Below are 19,195 nucleotides of genomic sequence, written 5' to 3'. Positions count from 1 at the left end.
TGTCAGTCTGATCAAGTGAGTGTTTGTCACTCTGGGTCTTGGGGGGGGGGGGAACCCTGGTGGCTCTTCATTGGTCCTGTGCCAAGTGGTGCCCCCTTCTACCCGGCTCTTTTGGTCGTGTCCAAAAATCCCCCCTTTGGCTTAGTCTTCCTGTAGCTACTCACACAATACAGTTCAGCGCCACCAGTACTGTAAAACTAGATGGGCTGGAAAAATACTTATTTGTAATTTGGGTAGAAATGATGATTAAATTATACCAATATTTCTATGACAATATATTTTATACTGTATAAACATCTTTCAAGTTTTAAAATATTGTATTTAAAGACAATAAACACTATGGAAAAAATTCTTTGAGAAAGGGGGTAAAATTAAAATTTTTACTTCCAAAATAGTAACATCTGGACTGCCGACAATAAAATATATTCATATACTGTACAGTAGAAAAATAAGTTTGTAGGTTTGTAACGATATCAATAATGTACAAACTGTTGATAAGCAACACCACGTACACAATCTACTTAACATAATCGAGACCAAAGTACATTTATCCACCCGTTCACATTTCAACATCTGGTTTGTATTGAACCGACTTTAAAAAGGCCAAATCTGAAATTTCCTGAGAACAAAATAAATAACTCCAAATGAACTTGTTTGATTTTAAAAAATCAGTTCAAACGTGTGCCTTTTAAAGCTTGAGCTTTGCTTCAGTAAAAGACAAAATGCCTTAAAATTAAAAGTGTAGAATTTGCTTGTATGATTTCTCTCTCTAATATTGCAACTTGATAACTGAAGTACATTACAGAAACATGGAATGTAGATCTGCTTATATACATATCCATTTTTTGGTGTTTAAATGTAAATAAACGTGCAGGCTCACACTTCTTACGTGAATACTGTACAAGAAACTAGTTACTACTACCTATTTCGTTTCTGACTGCATCTCTTCCTGGGGTTTTTGAGATCTTCGTGATTACCGTCATTTTTGGGGTCAGGACTGAGGGAAGTCATGTCTCTCGTTCTTTTCCCTTTGCTCGCCGCCTCCCCCGCTGCTCTCGTTTTACTTCTCTGGGGGCTGGGTTTCTCCTTCCCAAGCGTTGGGTTGTCACTGTCTGCTTCTGTTCTTAAATTTGAATGTGGCAGAGATTGCTCCAAATCCGTTGAAGGTCCTTTAGAAGCTGGTCTGTTCTTGGCCTCAGTGTTTTGCTCACTCTTCCGGCTTGATCTACGTAATTTACTGAATTCCGATTCCTTGGCATTTGCTTCTGGGCTCTGAAGATGCAATACCAATTTAGGTTGTTCACAAGGTGTAGAATCTGAAACAACAGTTGACTCTAGGGTTATTGCGCTAACATCCTGGCTTTCTTCCATAAATGTAATATTACTAACCGCACCAGGTTTGTGATTGGGAGTGCTGATGGCACGTAACAGTTCTTCTTTAGTTTTCTTTGACTGTTTCCTTTTTGGCGTTCTGTCGTTATTTCTCGGAGAACTGCCTCCAACAGGCTGAGGGCCAGCAGAATTATCTTCCTTCTCGTTTGTTTCCTTACCGTGGTCCTGTTCCATAGCAGGATTACCACCATTACTCCCATCTTTGTCCTGATCCTTTACAGGATTGCCACTATTACCAAGTTCCTTCTCAGAACCTGTGGTACTACCAGCCCGAGAAGCTCTGGTCTTCCTTGTTCCTTGTCCTGTAGTATCAGTTTTTGATGATGGGACTTCCGCATTATCCTTTGCAATGTCAACCTCATCTTCAACATTGCCCTGACTTGAATCATCTTGATTGTATGGCACCACGGTAATACAGTTTTTCCTTCGACCCAGGACTGCCTTAGAGTTCAGCAATGCCTGCCTATGAATGTCATTCTGAGAAGCTGCCGAGGAATTTGACGAGGCTGATTCTGGAACTTCTTTTACAAGGGATGCGCCCAAACCCGTTTGTTCGTCACTGTTAGCGTTTTCTTCACGATCATCTTCGCTTTTCTTTTTTTCCTCTTGGGCATTGTTTTCTTCCGCTGTTTTCCTCTGCAATTCCTCCTCTTTTTCTTTCTGCTCTTGGTCAAATTTCCTTAAATCGAATTCAATCTCCTGAGCAAGCTGTTTGTCACCAGCCAATATTTCTTTTATCTGAAAAGAACGAATATGATGGACATAAATAATGTTAATCAAAAATTTACTGTTATACTAATACAAGTGTCTTTTTACACTTAATGATGAACATACGGGGCAACAATATATGACAACTTTTGGCTCCACTTCAGACATGAAGCTCTATGGTGGAAATTCCACAACTAACCCACTTAATTTGGGTTTTGTTCTTTCAAAATTCATCTTTCACACTTACTACATAGTAATGTAATTGTACCAGGATCCAAAAGTGTACTTCAAATTTTGTCTGGAACATTCTGAATTACAGATATTCAAAGTAATTCATAAAAAATTCACAATCCTAAGTTATTTAATAGGAAAATAAAATTTGAATACTAAATCAACCTCCCTCTCTCCTACCAGTATCCACAGTCCCCTGTAGGAAGGTAGTGCCTACCAGTGTACCTCGTGGTGCACTGTAGGCATTACTTAAGGTTCTTTAAAGTGTCCTTTTGGCTCCCTAGCTGTAACCCCTACATTCCTTTTACTATACCTCCATTCATATTCTTTTCTGCCTTACTTTCCACCCTCCCATAACAATGGTTTCAATATTATTTTCAGCGCTGAATGACCTCTTGGTCCCAGTGTTCAGCCATTGGCCTAAATTTTATTTTCCGTTTTCAGTATCTACGTTCTTGTAGTGCTCTTAATGAACGTGCACAGGCACATTACTGGGAATTGGTGGATCTCTCTATTTTAACTAGTTCCTCGTTGGGCGAGTCGGTAGAGTTGTCGCCTAGCACTCGCTAGGCCCGAGTTCGAGTCTCCGGCCGGCTAATGAAGAATTAGAGGAATTTATTTCTGGTGATAGAAATTCATTTCTCGCTATAATGTGGTTCGGATTCCAAAATAAGCTGTAGGTCCCGTTGCTAGGTAACCAATTGGTTCTTAGCCACGTAAAGTCAGTCTAATCCTTCGGGCCAGCCCTAGGAGAGCTGTTAATCAGCTCAGTGGTCTGGTTAAACTAAGATATACTTAACTTCTCTATTTTAACTGAAGTTTTAATGGCCAGTATAGTAGCTTTAGCAATGACCTTTGAGAACCATATACATAATACTGCTTCCTCTCTGTTTCTCAAAAAGTAATTTGCAGAAATGTTTTTGAATGTTTTGTGATTAAGCTATTATATTTAAGTGTACTCCTTTCTTCTTCCCTGTTTGAGTGCTGTTCTCCAGTTTGGTCTTTGGATGCCGGCTCTCATCTCAAACACTTGGATAGTTAGATACGTCATCAGCCAAGTTTATTTCTGTCAACTCTGAATGTTGTTGTGGCACAGACGCATATAATGTACCGCAACAGCAAACATCCTCTGCACTTCTCTTTACCCGACTGATCTGTTTTTGCACACAATACAAGGCAGACTGCTGCTGCAAATAGTGTGTCGTTTTCTAGTATCAGGTTTAATACTAATCAGTTTGCTAATAGGTTAGCTACAACTAAAATGTGGAATAGGTTGCCTAGCAGTAAAGAAATATGTTAAACTGTCAGAGGTCCATGATTGGTCTCCATCCCCCAGAAGACTACGGAACCGAGTTAGCTACAGAATTCCAACGACTTGGGCAAAATCTCTGTGATGGGGCCCTTTTGCCGCATGAAGATCACTTGTCATCAAGTACTAGTCTCTATGTGGATTGGAGGTTCCTTATTGGACAGGTCGGTATAGTTTTTGGCTACACACTGCTGGGCACGCGTTCGAATCTCTAGCTGGCCAATGAAGAATTAGAGGAATTTATTTCTGGTGATAGAAATTCATTTCTCGCTATAGTGTGGTTCGGATTTCACAATAAGCTGTATGTCCCGTTCCTAGGTAACCGATTGGTTCTTAGCCACGTAAAATAAGTCTAATCCTTCGGGCCAGCCCTAGGAGAGCTGTTAATCAGCTCAGTGGTCTCGCTAAACTAAGGTATATTTATGTGGATTGGAGAGTGGGAGTCAATCATTCGTGACAGCACCCAAGAGAGAGGGATCGGCTGTCCAAACATTCATCCCAGGCTCATTAAAAAACATACAAGAATAGGTATTTTATATCTTTATATTTAATTAATTCAAATACTGTAAATCACTGTGGAGAACAGTTTCAGAAATTGGACATTCATAACTGGCATGAACTTGGTATATCGTTTTTAAAGATGTTACCTATACTAAGTAAATGTTAATAAGTTGATTTAGACTGCAACATATTAAAATACACTGTACATAAAAAAACTTGCATCACAAAATGTAAAAATGTAAGTAAATAACAGCACGCATATGTAATGCCGTACTTATGTACTGCCAACCAATTTTTTCTTTTTTACACACATCATCGTACATACACACAAACACACACAGTATACAGTTTGGGTTTCTGTTTTATAAACCTTTATACACAAACAACGTACACTTTTAGTTTGTGTACATTTACGTAGGTTTACATAGGCTATTTGGGGTAAGGCTGTAAGAATTTCGGTTAGCCCAGTCCTAGGTTAGGCTTACACCAACGCATTCCCTAAACCTATTAGTGCAGTTAAGCATGTAAGCAATGCATTATGGTATGGATCCTTCCCAAATTGTCCAACCACACAAGACAATGAAGAACTAATTTCATGTGTACCCCTATAAAAAAATGAAAGCTTGAGCTAAGAAAGTGTTAATTTGTTAATCATGATATTTATTTTGCATACAAGTACTATGTATGAATGAAATTGTCGAAGGTCTGGACTGTGTTGAATTCAGATTTTGTTTTGGACTTAATTGGTGCCTTTAATATCAAAAGACTAAGCAATTCATAAGCAACATTGTTCACCATTCAAAAACAAAACACCTGCCTATGAACAAAGAATATTGTTCAATAACTAATTCAATAATCAAAAAAGAAATGTGTGCACTGTGGATTATCCAACAGAATTTTAAAGGTAAACTTACCTCATTTTTGTAGTCCTTCATAATTTCCTTCAAGTAAAGAAGCAGGTGCTTCATAAGAGGTGATTTATGCTCCTCCAACTTATGCTTAACAGCAATCAAAATTGGAACAATATTCTCAATCACATTGCGCTTCACCACCTGCAAGAATATCGACAGTCTCAGTAAATTTGACACTGGCGTATATACGTTTATAAATACTTCATCTCAATATTCTATAGTTACCCAAGTCTTAACAACATGTATTGTACTTCCTTATCACTATGGTAGCATAAATGGAAAATTAGGTCACAGAGTTTTATAACAGACTTATAAATCTAACAGTTTTATACTGTATCACAACAGCTTTTGAAGGAAAGCATTTCAGTAATTCACTGAAGGAAATTCTTTGTAAACAGTACATAGTTTGGCAGTTTTTCTACAGAAAATACAATAGTATATTCTTTAGAACAGACAGAAAATTAAACAAACTCCCTTGACCGGATAAAATTTTCAAAGTACTTTAATAGTGGTGTAAAATTTTAATATGTCCTGCTTAATTAGAATAAAATTCAACCAACAGTATGATACTTTCAGTGAAATAATAAAAACATTCCATCTTATGATAAAATACATAATTAAGCACTGTACCCAAATACAATTGTCTAAACTGTCCACCATATAAGTGAAAGGAGGTACAAAAATACAATAAAAATGTCAAACTTCCAATTACTAGATCAAACAAGTTGTTTTATGATGGGAACAATATACAGTATAAATTTCAGTTAGCATCAAATTTTGAGCAGTCTTACCTGTGAAATGATAGTCTTTTTAATGACCATTCCAGCCATAGCAGCCTGTTCCGCCTGATCCGTTGGTTGATCTACATCCTCCGGCCGTGATTTCAGAGAGGCTAACTTAATCTCGTCACACCTCAACACCGACAACGTGTCTTGAAGCATTGGTAAACTACTTGGAGTGAGCTGTATACGGCCATCTACTACCCCACCTGAAGGTTTAAAATTAATTCAAAATTCCTAAAATGACGTCATCCTCGTTTCAACAAACCATGTTACACCCCTCAAATGGTCTGGTCAAGTTATTTAATGATGATGATAATAATAATAATTAATATTTAGGAAGGAGACAGTTTGGGCATGTGATGATTTGGGAAGAGCACGATGAAAACTATTAGGAATGCCCAAATTATTATTATTATTACTCTTATTATTATAATGATTAACAAGACCTCCAAGTTACAAGGAAAGGCCCAATGCTCATGATGAAAGGCAATTACAAAGTGGTGAACAACAGAATTCTTTTAGAGTCCTTTATATGATCATATCTCAGAAATAAAGTGGTTCATTGGGAGGTTTGCACTGTTTTAATAATGTTAAAAGCAACTGCAAAGTGTCAAAGTATTCAATGACAATAAATAACTTCTAATGACTGGAAGCTTCACCAACAATCTATGATTAATGATTTGTTGACTGACCAAGCAACTAATCTTGTATATGTCCAAGTCTGGTTAACATTTGGTATAAAACAAAGTCCTCCAACAAGCACTGTAGGATCTAGGTGGTTTTGCTAGGACTTCCCAATGCAGTGATCCCAAGTTCAGCTAACTCGTAACTTGACAGATTTTCACTGGCAATACAACTTTGCTGAAACTTCAAGCTAGCGCTAAGCAGTTGGGGGCATAGGTTTATTTGCTGAGTCATCAGCAGCCATTCCTTATTTCCCCCGGGTGCAAATCAAATTAGGCAGAGAAAACAAACATCTCTCAGAATGGTAAACCTTGTAAATTCCAAAGATAAGCTTCCATATGGGATCCTCAGCACCTTCAAGTTGAGAAGGCTGAATAAGAGGCCACAAGAATAACCCGAAATAAATGGCAACATCTTGGGGGCCAAGAAAAAGTAACTTTACAGTGTTGGGATAACCGTCTCTGCATACACCTTACAACCCTACAAGCTGTTACACAACTACAAGACTTATCCTCAGCATATTCGCCAGCTTCAGTGAGGGTCTCAAATGCAGGAGGTAACATACACAATTCTTCTGATCAAGAAACTGAGGACAAAAGGAACCAGCAGGAACTGTGAAAGCAAAATGAGAAAGATGAGTGCATGAAATCACTCCAGTCATTACAAAACATTACAGAGTAATTACTGTCAAATTAGTGAAGAAATGCTATTGTATGTCAGCCCCTACACCTGTTACTTATGTCAAGAACTGACAAAAAGCTTCAAGGCAAACAATTCCAATCAATAACTGCATTATTAACTAGAGCAGCTTCAAAACCTGCTAAGGATATGTCAGAGTAAAGCAATGGTCTGTATTCTATTCAGTATATCAGATCTCTCTTCACAGAAACAGTCACCTCGACAAACCTAAAACATCCTGACACAGTCGTTGTGTTGTTGTGAATCGCTGATCATCTGGCATGTGATCTAACATGAATTTGTAGATCATCATTCTGTCTTGTGTGTGTTCCTTGCCAGCCAACGAGAACAACTCTTTTTCTATTGAACTTTGTATGAATCTGTTATAACTCTCATGTTCCTGCAGGCAAAAAAGACCTTACATTAAACTAAAGTACTCCTTTAACAATTCTCAAAATTCTTCTCATATCAATATATCATACACCAATTAAGCAGCAACTTTAATTTTTATGTAGCCTGTTTAACTTACTAAGTTATATTATATATTACATTATATGCCTGAGTAAAAACCCAGCATGCATGATACATATTATAATAAAACTCATCCAGTTTTTGCTCGATATGACGACATGAAGGAAGACTGAACGATAAAACTTACCTCATAGCAGTTGTAATGAAATATACATTCTATGAAGTGCTGACACAAAATCTTTGGGAAACGTTTCAAAAGCCGTTCGGTTATGTAAAAGAGAACAGTACTGCGTACCTCTTCGTGATCATCAGCAAGGCACTGAAAGTACGATTACAATAACCTATTTACACGGAAATCATGCTTCCCTCACTCATTCAGCTTAATTCAACACTCTGTGTACACTATCAGAATCAAAGAGCTGTTCAGCAATTGCAATATGAGGTACATTTAACAATGTTTAACAAAATTCTAATGCTCTCATTCAATCATCAACTTCTTCTTATCTCAAAAATGAGGGAACTAAAAACAACAAAACTCTGATAATAAAATCCACCCAAACTTATTAAATAAAATGTGAATTTCTCTCCAATCTTTTCAACAATGTCAATACATGCATATAAAACCTAATTATGTAACTATAAACACCAATGAAGTCATACAAATAAATCGTACCACATTAAGAATTGCAATAAAGGGGCGCTCAAATGTGCTGCCTGCATCTTCACAAACAACTAACCTGCAAAATGCGATAAAAGAACGATCCTTTGAGCTTGAGATAATCTTCTTGCAGCAAATTTATAAGCAGAGTGAGAGTTGTCCGTCTGACCTCCAAATCTGGGTCTCGCAAGCAGGCAGTCACTTGAGGCATTAAGGGATCCACTAGAGTTGCATACCTTTTGACAGATGAGAAAAATTATTTTTATTTACCTAAAATAACCAAATTCCTGAATGGTAGCTAAAGTTCAACACTAATAATATAGATTCTGCATTTAAAGGCAAATCAAATAAAAATCATTCTCTTGCCTTTGCTTAAACATTATGGCACACAGTACTAAACTTGAAATATATACAAATTGCATAGCATACTAATAATACGTTGCCTCATGTTTGCTCAGTCTGTGGACGGCTCCTAGCCTACATGCAATATAACAAATCTGGATACGAGCTACTTTTCCTACTTATAATATTGATGCATGCCACACAAAACATATCAACTTACCTTACACACATATCAGACAAGGTGAATACAATGTTGATTTTCAGTGCTGAGCAAATCTGTGTATCTAGCATTTTCCCAAGAGCAGGAATGATACGTTTAGCCTGGTCTTCGTGCTGCAAACACATCTTGCCCAGTGTTACAACTGCCACAGCCTGAGGACAGTATTGCAAAATTAAAGATTGAATAAAAATATTTGCAATGGCCATACTTAATTTACTGTAAAACAATCTAACGACATCACTGAGAGAGATTCTAGATGGTCAAAATTTCTGCACAACTCTCAGCACTGCATAAAAATGCTTGATTGTCTACGGTGCATAGTGAAAGCTTCCTACATGACTTGGATGGAAAAACTGAAAGCAAAATTATCTATTTTCTGAGCATGGTACTGTGCAAGCTTGCTTCATTATCTTGCCTGCTTCCATGGCATGAATATATGGCTGCACATACATACATATTGTTACTATTGCAAGGATCTTTCCTCTTACAACACAACTGCCGACAGACACACACACACAAGAAAAATTAGCTGAAAATGTAACCTTCTTGGATAGCAAAACTTTCCGTTTCTTCTCGAAGACAATAATGGAGAAGGGATATGGGAGAACAGCACGATGGAGGGGAGGCTGAGAAATGCAGGATGTGGGTGTGGGAAATGGGATAGGTGTATGCATGTCTGAAGGTGAAAGAGATTGTTGTGTGGGTGTGGGAAATGGGAATGTTTTAAATGACAACAATCAGAAGTCAACTGAACAAAAAAGTGGAGCTTGATGAAATGGTACACATAGGTGAAAAATTCTTGATAGTTGAAATGTTGCATTAAAAAAACTGACTGTCTACAATTCCCACAAGTCATATTTTGAGACAAATGGGGTTTGACAGATGATTTTGTTCTCGGATGACAATTTATTAGTAAAGAAACCAAAGGTAGTTGATGAAAATCGGAAAACAGAAAGGGTCACTGAAAATAATTTTTTTTTTCCCCCAATGTGCTGTCTAAAGCACACAGAGTGGTATCCCATTAGAGGTATTAAATCAGACCTAAGTTATCAGGTCCCCAGTCAGATAAGTTCACAATCACAGAGGTACTGAATGAAGAAAGGAGACCTACAAATATTCTTACCCGAACTCTTGTGGTTGGCTTATATGAGATGGCTGTTGGCTGAGAACTCTGGGTTTGGGAAGAAGGGACTCTGACAGTCCTCAACCTTTCTCTTCTTGACTGGTGGAAAATTATACTCTGAACCATTAAAAACATTCTGCGGTTCACCTTGTGAGGGCACAGCAGTGAGGCTTCTCCTAAGGTGAAGATATTTCTGTGGAATGGAAAAAACATGTTTTATCATTAGCACCCTTTCACCATATGTAAGAATGTCATTCCCCACCCCCACACTTTCCAAAATTGTGAGTGTGAAACCAACAAAATATTAACACAAACACACAAGCTAGCAGAGACAAAGCCCAGCGTGACCTCTCAGTAGTGCAGACCGACGCACACTGTGTTTTGCGTGGTCCTAGAGCCAGTTTGAGCCTGCCACTCACAATTCCACCCCCTGGAAACTGAAATTCCCCCCTGGTTGAGAACCTTTATTATAGATACTTGAAACATACCTGAAAAGCTTCTCCTCCCCTTCAGCATCTATGGGAACTGATTTTTCAAAGAGCACACTCTTCAGATGGTCGTCACAGGACTTCAGGATAGGGGCAACCCATTTCTCCAAGGCTTTGAGACCTAAAAGAGGAAATTTTTATTCTATTTGCCACCTGTTCCAAGTTTCAAAATCAGAATATACTAAAAATAACAGGCATGACGGAATTAACACATTCAATTACTCTCTCCCATTATTTAGGTACATCTTAATGTCGGCTTCAAAGTCAGATAATTAAACAAATGCTATTTATACATTCCCAGTTACGACTTGTAAAGTAGTATAGTAATCAGAAAATATTTTCTGAGTATATCTGCTATGTACTGTTAGTTTTTCAAAATCACTGTTCCCGTACAGCTTGCCCAAAAGTTTTTTCTTAAACGAGAGGTGAAAACTGGACCAACCTAAAGTTAAAGAAGTTGGACAGACAAGTAGAAAAAGACCAAAGACAACAGATGTAAAATGAAATGCAGAGAGCAGTGGACCTGGAGAAAAAAAAAAAGGGGGGAACAAAAGAAATTTGGTCACATTTTTAATAAGTATTGAGGATTTATAGTACTCTTTGTACCAGTCACTCCATACTACAGTAGACATCTAATATTCAAGGATAGCTGAACGGTAAATAAAGTTCTGATGAAAAAATTAATAGATGATAGTCGACTATAAAAGACAAGTACACTGTCGATAATTATTACCTTTCTCCTCATCCCCATGCATGCTGTAGGTCAATAGGGTTAGAGTGTCCATCATAGGCGATATCAGTTGGGCTCCCACATTAAAACCGGTGACAGGATGGAGTAGACGTTCATGAAGAGCCTCCCCTCTGTTTCCCGGAATGTGTTTGATGCTGTTACTCAAAACTTTCAGCACCTGCTGGAGAGTATATGATCCCACCTGCAAGATAAACAAACAGTGGTGGTAAAAATATGGAATTTTAAAAAAATATCAATACGTGCATACATTCAAGGCTCTCGTATAATAATTTTACAAGTAAATTTATTTGTAACAGTTTGGAATGAGAGGAAACAATTTCAACTTCCCTAATCAGCTATATTGGGAAAATTTTCAACTTTCCCAGTTCTGGTTTAACTAAGTCAGGCAACCTTCTTACAATTAGAATCCCAAGAACAAAATTTTTAACATTTTCAATTCCTAAGTACTTATTTATGCAGATGGCAAAAAAGGACTATCAAGTTGATGGCTGACCACATTTTCATCAAATTCGTGTACCTATGCAATGACTAGACTGATCACATCAAAAGGACCCTGCCAACAAAGTACCAACACTTATATGGGTGATCTCCAGAAGTCAGAGACAAGAAAAAAGGACCGTTATTTTCCTGTAAAAGCTCCACCTGCTAAAAATCAAATGTTAGATGAGGTCACCTTGGAGAGACAATACCTTAACTTGCAGTTTCCCATCATCACCCGGTAATTTTACAAGCTTTTTTTACCCTTGAAAATTCTGTGATTGTTGGAATGACGAATATATCAGGTTATGGTCCTATCATAAGCTCATCCTGTAAGCTGGAATGAATGACAAAACCTGAAAGTTCAAGAAGGCTACTAACTCATTCTACTCAGGCAAATGCTAGTAGTAACATACTCCTAACTCCATCACTATCAGATACTTGTCCTTTCTATTCGTCTACGTAGAAAAATGACCAGAGTAAAGTCAGATCAAAGGAACCCTCATATAGTGGCCCAAAAAGCTGGAACTCCTACTGGGCAAAAACAACCTGTAAGAATCTCTTGTTGTGCAAAGCAGCTGAATGAGGTATTTCAAGAACCACAGACTGCAAAGACTGCTCTAGATGAAAACAAAAGGTCAATAAAAATATATGAACATTGGCAATAAATGATGAGGACAAGGAAAGTGGTCACACTACAAGGTTAAGTCCCAACAATCAAACTTTTACTTAACTTTTTATGACAAGCGATTCAAGTCTCTCTCAAAACAAGACAACCATAAGAGTCATTACTGATTGCAATAAGTTTGTAATCTGCATGAATGCACCAAGAAATGTTTCCTATGATAAAAGACACAAATAGTTTACCAATAAAAAGTGGAAAAGATCCACTAATAGCAAACAAAATGTGGGAGTTTACATTATAATGTAGTCTGACAGAAAGCACACCACTTACCAAGATAACAACTGATATGGGATTCAAGATGTTGTCTACCTGCTCATACCAGTGGAATTGTTCTTTTTAACATCATACGATTAAAAGTACATTTATTCTGACATCTACACGCCTTTTAATAGTCCTGTACCCGGCAAGATTTTTCCACTGAGTCTGATAGTTGCAAAAAATTTCAATGAAGTCAATAAAGTGTAATAATAAAATACAACACAAACCTAGACCACAATACCTTTGATACAGTCTGACACTTTTCTTCAAAGTAGTCCACAACAAATCCTGCGTCAGTTACAACGATGTAGTTGGAGAGAGATGCTAAGAGCGTCCACATCTCTTCATTGTACTCAGTGCCCAAGTAAGAGCGCACCACCCTCACTACCTGGGGTCTGCATTGAAAGAAAAAGAATGGATGCACAATCTTCCAAGAGTTACTCTACATACTCTTTCTAAACTTATTCGAATATGTAAATAAATTTCCTTACATATTTCATGACTGTGCTTGTCAAGGAACTTTGAACCACTGACCTATTGTACTCAGATTTGGACCACATCATCAGTGCTTTGTTGAAGAATTTGTGGAAGCTAAGTTTTGTTATAGTAGACATGATAAGCCACGGGAGTTTGTGGTCAGGTGTTCCTCTGAGAGGATGATTGTAAGGCACCAGTCTTCTGAACAGCAACTGATCAATGTACTGCAATGAGGAATTATAAATTGAAAACTGTAATACAGTAATGTATTCAAAGCATGATAGATTTAAAGAAAAAACTATTCTGATAGCCTGCTGTTCATTGTTACTGATGCTTCAAGGTTTAAGAATGGTTTGGTAAGATAGTAAGCATCAAGTTGTTTATATTATTCTGAAGTTCAGCAGGACAAATATGTTCAAAGGCAAGTAAGAGTTTCGGAGTGTCGTGATCCCTCTTCAATGCGGAGATATTAAAACCGAACTTCAGTAGATGAGTTTTAATATCTCCAGACAGGAGGAGGAACACGATGCCCCAAAACTGTGCTTGCTCGTGAATATATTTGTTCTCCAATATGCGGGTTTTTTTCCATGAGTTTTAGTCTACATAACTCCTAAGTTCTTCAATGAACTTACTATCTAGCAAACCCATCCTTAAACCTTCAATTATCAGTAACAGTGAATACCAGGCTATCAAAATATACTTATAAACAGTAATTTATGTACTAAAAATGATACAAAAAGTTCCAGCTACAATAATTTCTTTGGGTAATGAAGAACAACAAAATTCTAAGCGTGAATTCCAAGTCATAAGATCTCTCAAGTATATGAGAAAAGAGTTAACATGGAATGTTGAGAAGAGGACGAAGAAAATTAATTAATAAACAGATACCAATTCTGCAAAACAAGACTCATTAGACAATGATTGATTGCAAAGTACAGGTACAATTAAAAAATGGATTTTAAAATGATGAATCTGGCTCAAACCATTTCTCCTTATATCCTAATATATATTGGATATGCATGCAGTTGCCTTACAATGTACATTATATAAAGAAACTTACTTCTATCACTTTTTCTTGTACTTTAATCTCTGGGTCAAGGATCAGTGGAAAGACGCCTTTTATCCAGAAGGTGATTGCACTTTCATTTTCTGTATAAGACTCCACAAGTCCTGAGAGAGAGGTGATCATCTGCTTCCTAATCAAGAGTGCTGGATCTCGGCAGTGTTCCATCAACACCTACAAAGTCACAAACAAATCAGTATACATTATAATCTGAGCTCATAATAAATCTACAGTACTAATAGGAAATATGCTCAGAAAGTTTATGTTCCAATATTAAATTTGTTTCTTACCGAAATCATTTACAATTAAAAATATAGATACATGTAGGAAATGCATTACACAACAAGCAAAAGTCTTTTGTACATACTGTACCTCCAAATTTCTATCATTCAGCATCTCATTGTCCAATTTCATCAAGTTCTCAAGCACTTGCAAGGCAGATTTTCGAACTATCACTTTGTCATCAAGGGCGCGGCGGTGAAGCATTGACACCACCATAGCGGCATTGGGTAGGTCAAGGTCCTCCTCGCCTTCGCCTTCCAATGGAGACTCGGCATTGATGTTGTTGTTCGGTATGTGAGGCGTGGTGAACATTAACGGACGATTGCGAAAGAATATATGCTTCATAGCCATGATAATGGTTGGATTCTTAGAATACGTACACTCTGCTAGCAACGCCAACGCTTTAGCACGTACAGTGGCACCGCTATCGCGGCACCTGGAGAAAATGATGCCCAAAAGAAACTTATGTGAGAGGATGTTACGGTCTGGAGGAACTTCGACCGGATGATCAACATTCACCTTCAGGAAACTGTTCACTCTCCCCTCTTTACCTTCGTAATCGCTGTCACCTCCATCGTCATCACTTTCACTTGACGACACTGAAGATCCTCCCGACACAGGTCTGTTTTCTCTCGCGGTGGGAGACTGCGAAGGACAGATTTCTTCGCCTTCATGAATCCTCTCTTTTTCATCTAACATTTTTGCAATGACTTCTAGCATGAATAACCTGTGACCTGCTCTCTCATTGTGAGAAAACTTGAAGAACCACTTAACAAGACGTGTGTATAGCTGAATTGGAAGATAGCGTAAAATCTCAACCACAGATTGGGCAGTTTTCTGACGGTATTCTGCTTTGTCCGGCACACGAATGCAGATGTGCTGGATAAGAATGTAGACTCCTTCATATGCATCTTCTTTCACTTGAGTCAGCAAATACTTGACAAAAATCTGCGAATGGTCTCGTATGACGCCCAGAGCCCGAGGTGATAAATCTGAACTTCCTCTAGAAATCATGAGAATATTGTACATAATATGCTTCATGATAAGGATGACAATTCTACTGATCTTACCATGTATAGGATTGCAGATTGACTGAAGAGCAACATAAGCATTATAAGCCAATGCTGTGACAGTTGATGGGCCATGTCTGCCCAAAAAAATGCCCTGTGCATCTCGAGTTTCCGACCTGGAAACATCTATCAATATGTTTATTGTTTCATCAAGGCACTCGGATGAATGTTTAAAGGAAAATCGCTGTGTCAACCTGAGAAAGTCGTTCAGAAGAACATTAAGTGACCTAATCAATTTGTTTGCCTCCACGGGCGTCAGCATGGTCATCTCGGAGTCGTCGTCATCGTCGTCATCACCAGGATTTGATTGCTCTTCGTGGGACTTGCGAGCACTTCCACGACTCCGGCCTCTCTTAACTGGACTTGATGCTGCCACTCTTAGTTTTAATGTTAATCTCAATATTTCAATGGTTTTCATATAGAGTACAGGATGGAAAACCCTAAAGGCATTACTCCCCGGAACACACAGCAGCAAAAAATAAATGCTGGCGCATTTAATCCCATGCTCTCTCTCAAGTTCTCGAGCATCGTACCTCTGCCCCCTGTGGATATAATAAAACAGGAGAGCTTTCAAACCTTTGACACTGACATTCTCAGCCAATGCAATCCAAAAGGTTGTGTGTAAATCTCTCTTGCCCGCGTGCGATCCATCAAGCAAGCTAGAAGTGCTTGTATTAGAGACGGACAACCGCTTTTCGCTGTCATCGTTAACGACAGGCAGGCTGTCGATCCAATGCCGGCAAGACCCAACCACGGCGTCGAATAAGCCTTGAAAGTTTGTACTGCAATGGTAATCTTCGAATTCGGACGGCAAATTGTCTACTTCTGTGAAATCCGCATCTATTACACTTCTTATCCAGTCACTGCTCAGCTTATCGATGGAAAATTTAGTCAGCAAGTCGACAACTTCCCGCATCTGCGCTTCCCCCATCTTGGATGCTTTGAACAATATTTCTTCACTGGTGTGAAGTTTTCTGGACTCGATACAGTGGTCCAATGCAACCTCAGTGTCTTTGTACTCTGACCGCAATTTTTATTCTTGTACACTGCCAAAAAAGAAGAGTGAAAAAAATAAGTACAGTACTCATATTAATACCATAATGACTAAATTGCATTTACAAAGAAATAAAGTAGCTACTTCAATTTTCTCAGGATATACCTACACTACACAATCTCAGTACCATATACAATAGTCAGATAACGTAAAATATAGATGATGCTATTTAAAACCTATTAGAGATCATAATTATTGCTCTTTAATATAAAGCACATCTTGATATTCTGCTCCCTTTCCTCTGTAGAGCTTCTCTTATACTACTTGTAAAAGAAATCTAAACTGAACTTAGTTAAAGCACAAGCAATTATATTAAAAAAAATTTAATATATAAATATACACATATATATATGTATTATATATAATTTAAAGTATAATTGCTTGTGCATTAATATACTGTATATATATATATATAATTTTTAATATACAGTCGGCCTAAGAGGAAGTAATTATGCTTTATCAAAATTGAATGAAAAGACTAACAAATGATATATTCTGTGTTTGAAGTGTAAAGGCGACATTAAAAGAAGTTAAAACGATCAATTCCATGCAACAGCCAAGTCTGACAAGACTGCACACTCAGACCGGCCTTCTGGCACCGACGCTGCCGCGGCTTCGACCTTGGCTAACGGGGGAAATGTCCCAGTCCTAACCTAACCTAACCTAGGGACCTCTGCCCTGACCTGGCTGGAGGGGGCTGCGTCCCCTCGACGTCACAGGCCTGTAAAACATTTAATAACCTGACGAATGCGATAATTCTTAGGCGTAGAGTAAAAAATTATTTTTAAAATCCTGTAAGAAAAAAAGAAATTAGAGATTAATTAAATTAAGGTTTAGTAATTAAGAAGGAGTTTTTTGCCTCCAAAAATTGTAAAAAAATAATTTCATTTTCTCGCACGAGGTCGGAGATTTACCGGAGGCCTCGTTGTTACCCCCAGACCGCAGGTCTCCTTAATATCAGGCCCCGTTTCTAGCCCCGGGTCTGAAGGGGCTACTGTCAACAACACCAAAATCAACAGATTAATAACTCCATTAATTTCATCTTCACGAGACACAAACTCCCCCTGGGTATTACCGGAGGTCCTCGGCGTTCCTGGCACCATCTCACACCCGGGGCAAACACACACACACAGACACGGACACGACCTCTTTCTCAGGGCATTACCCTCCGTCTGCGCCTTTCTCTTCCTCTCCCTTACTATTTTGTTTGTTTTGAAAGACGGGACGTAAACGTCACCCCTCTGGGGGAGGTGCGGCGTCTCCTGGTAGGGGGTCTTTGGTAATGTCTTCGTTAATTAGTTCGTTCTGCGGTTTCTTTTTCAACTGTTTTTGTAGAGGATTGTATTTTAAATTGTTTTTCTGGGTATTGGATGGTATGGTTGTGCCCATGTCGTCGTAATTTCGGGTGGCCCGTGTTTGTTTTTATTTGAATGAGATCGTTACCCATCAAAGGTAGGTTTTTCGCGTTGTTTTTGGTAAGGTTTCTCTCTTCTCTTCAACGTTCTCGAGAATTTTGAGTTTCGTGACTTTATCTCGTACTGTTTTGACGTGAATATAAGTAGAATGAATATTTTCCTATGTATTGTATTGATAAATTTTGTGCCTACAATGTTATAATCTTTGCTGCCAGGTTTTCTTAAACCATTAACATGGGTATTCCTTATTTATTGTGGTAAGGTTTCTCCATCAACGTCCTTTTTGTGTATTTGGGCTATTGTTGTAGCTAAACTTTCTATGAAATTGTAAGTTTAGACCTTGTAAGGGAAGTATTTATAAGGAAATTGAATCCCGTAACATAAGTTATAAGAATGGAAACCAACTTTAAATTAGACCTAATTCCTACAAAAATGTTGAAAAACTTAAGCGAAATTCCACCTTCATTAGGGGTTTAGAATTATACGTAATACTAGCTAATAGCTTTATTTTAAATTTGTATCATTCTAACGCGGCAGAATGTTTGCATTTTGTAGCAAACTACGGAAAATGGAAATAACCAATATATAATTTTCTTAGCATATACTCTAAGATCGTGAACAAAAATTTATTCCAGAATAACATTCTGCAACCCATAGGTGAAACTCTGTCCCAAGCTCTATGTGATTTAGGTTCACCATTTTTGACGTTGTAGACAAAATCTACAGCTCACATGCCTTTGCATGGATTACTGTAGGCAGTATAGGGTTCAGGACCCTCATTTTTTTTTTTTTTCTTTTACTCTTCACCTTTTCTTTGCTGCCATGTTCAACCCAGCTAGTCCAGCTTCACCTCTGCTCCAATTTCTACTTTTCATCTAGGGACAAACGCTTTAGGACAGAACTGAAAGTCTAAGAATGTGTCGGATTGGCTTGATATGTATCACGTAGTTTTTTGCAAGACATGCTCTAGTATCAAAATTTTTTCACCTGGCTTTTGTGTAAGATGCAATGAAAGCTTGTTTCACCATAAGAGTTATCCCAAATTACCTGTATCTGACCAGCTGATAACTATTATAAGTCATTCATGGAAATTTGTTACATTTCAAAAAAAGTCCAGCAATATGAATTGTCAGGTGTCATACATTCAATTCAATCTACCCCTCAC

General features: G+C 38.0%; 1 protein-coding gene across 1 annotated transcript; it reads right to left on the bottom strand.

The window, feature by feature from the left end:
* Window positions 1–260: 260 nt before the first annotated feature.
* On the bottom strand, window positions 261–17,879 carry LOC136830012 (condensin-2 complex subunit D3-L-like). Its single transcript, XM_067089189.1, has 15 exons — window positions 17,691–17,879; window positions 14,582–16,607; window positions 14,207–14,383; window positions 13,204–13,370; window positions 12,911–13,064; window positions 11,232–11,430; window positions 10,499–10,619; window positions 10,011–10,203; window positions 8,888–9,039; window positions 8,405–8,561; window positions 7,855–7,986; window positions 7,425–7,596; window positions 5,844–6,040; window positions 5,056–5,193; window positions 261–2,130 (listed from the first exon to the last, which is right to left on the bottom strand). Exons 2-15 carry the CDS (start codon window positions 16,490–16,492, stop codon window positions 919–921), a joined length of 5,082 nt encoding a protein of 1,693 aa, XP_066945290.1. The 5' UTR covers window positions 16,493–16,607; window positions 17,691–17,879; the 3' UTR covers window positions 261–918.
* Window positions 17,880–19,195: the final 1,316 nt, after the last annotated feature.

Source organism: Macrobrachium rosenbergii, chromosome 45 (assembly GCF_040412425.1).
Source record: "Macrobrachium rosenbergii isolate ZJJX-2024 chromosome 45, ASM4041242v1, whole genome shotgun sequence".
NCBI lineage: Eukaryota > Metazoa > Arthropoda > Malacostraca > Decapoda > Palaemonidae > Macrobrachium > Macrobrachium rosenbergii.
Note: the sequence above shows the minus strand (reverse complement) of the source record. Positions and strands in the feature narration are given on the sequence as shown.

What these genes read in the sequence shown, in the direction of transcription:
- LOC136830012 (XM_067089189.1), bottom strand. Translation starts at nt 16,492, where the DNA reads ATGGGGGAAGCGCAGATGCGGGAAGTTGTCGACTTGCTGACTAAATTT. An exon ending in TACAAGAAAAAGTGATAGAA is followed by an intron (nt 13,371 to 14,206) that starts GTAAGTTTCTTT and finishes TCCTCATTGCAG; the next exon opens with TACATTGATCAGTTGCTGTT. An exon ending in AAAAGACTATCATTTCACAG is followed by an intron (nt 5,194 to 5,843) that starts GTAAGACTGCTC and finishes ATATTCTTGCAG; the next exon opens with GTGGTGAAGCGCAATGTGAT.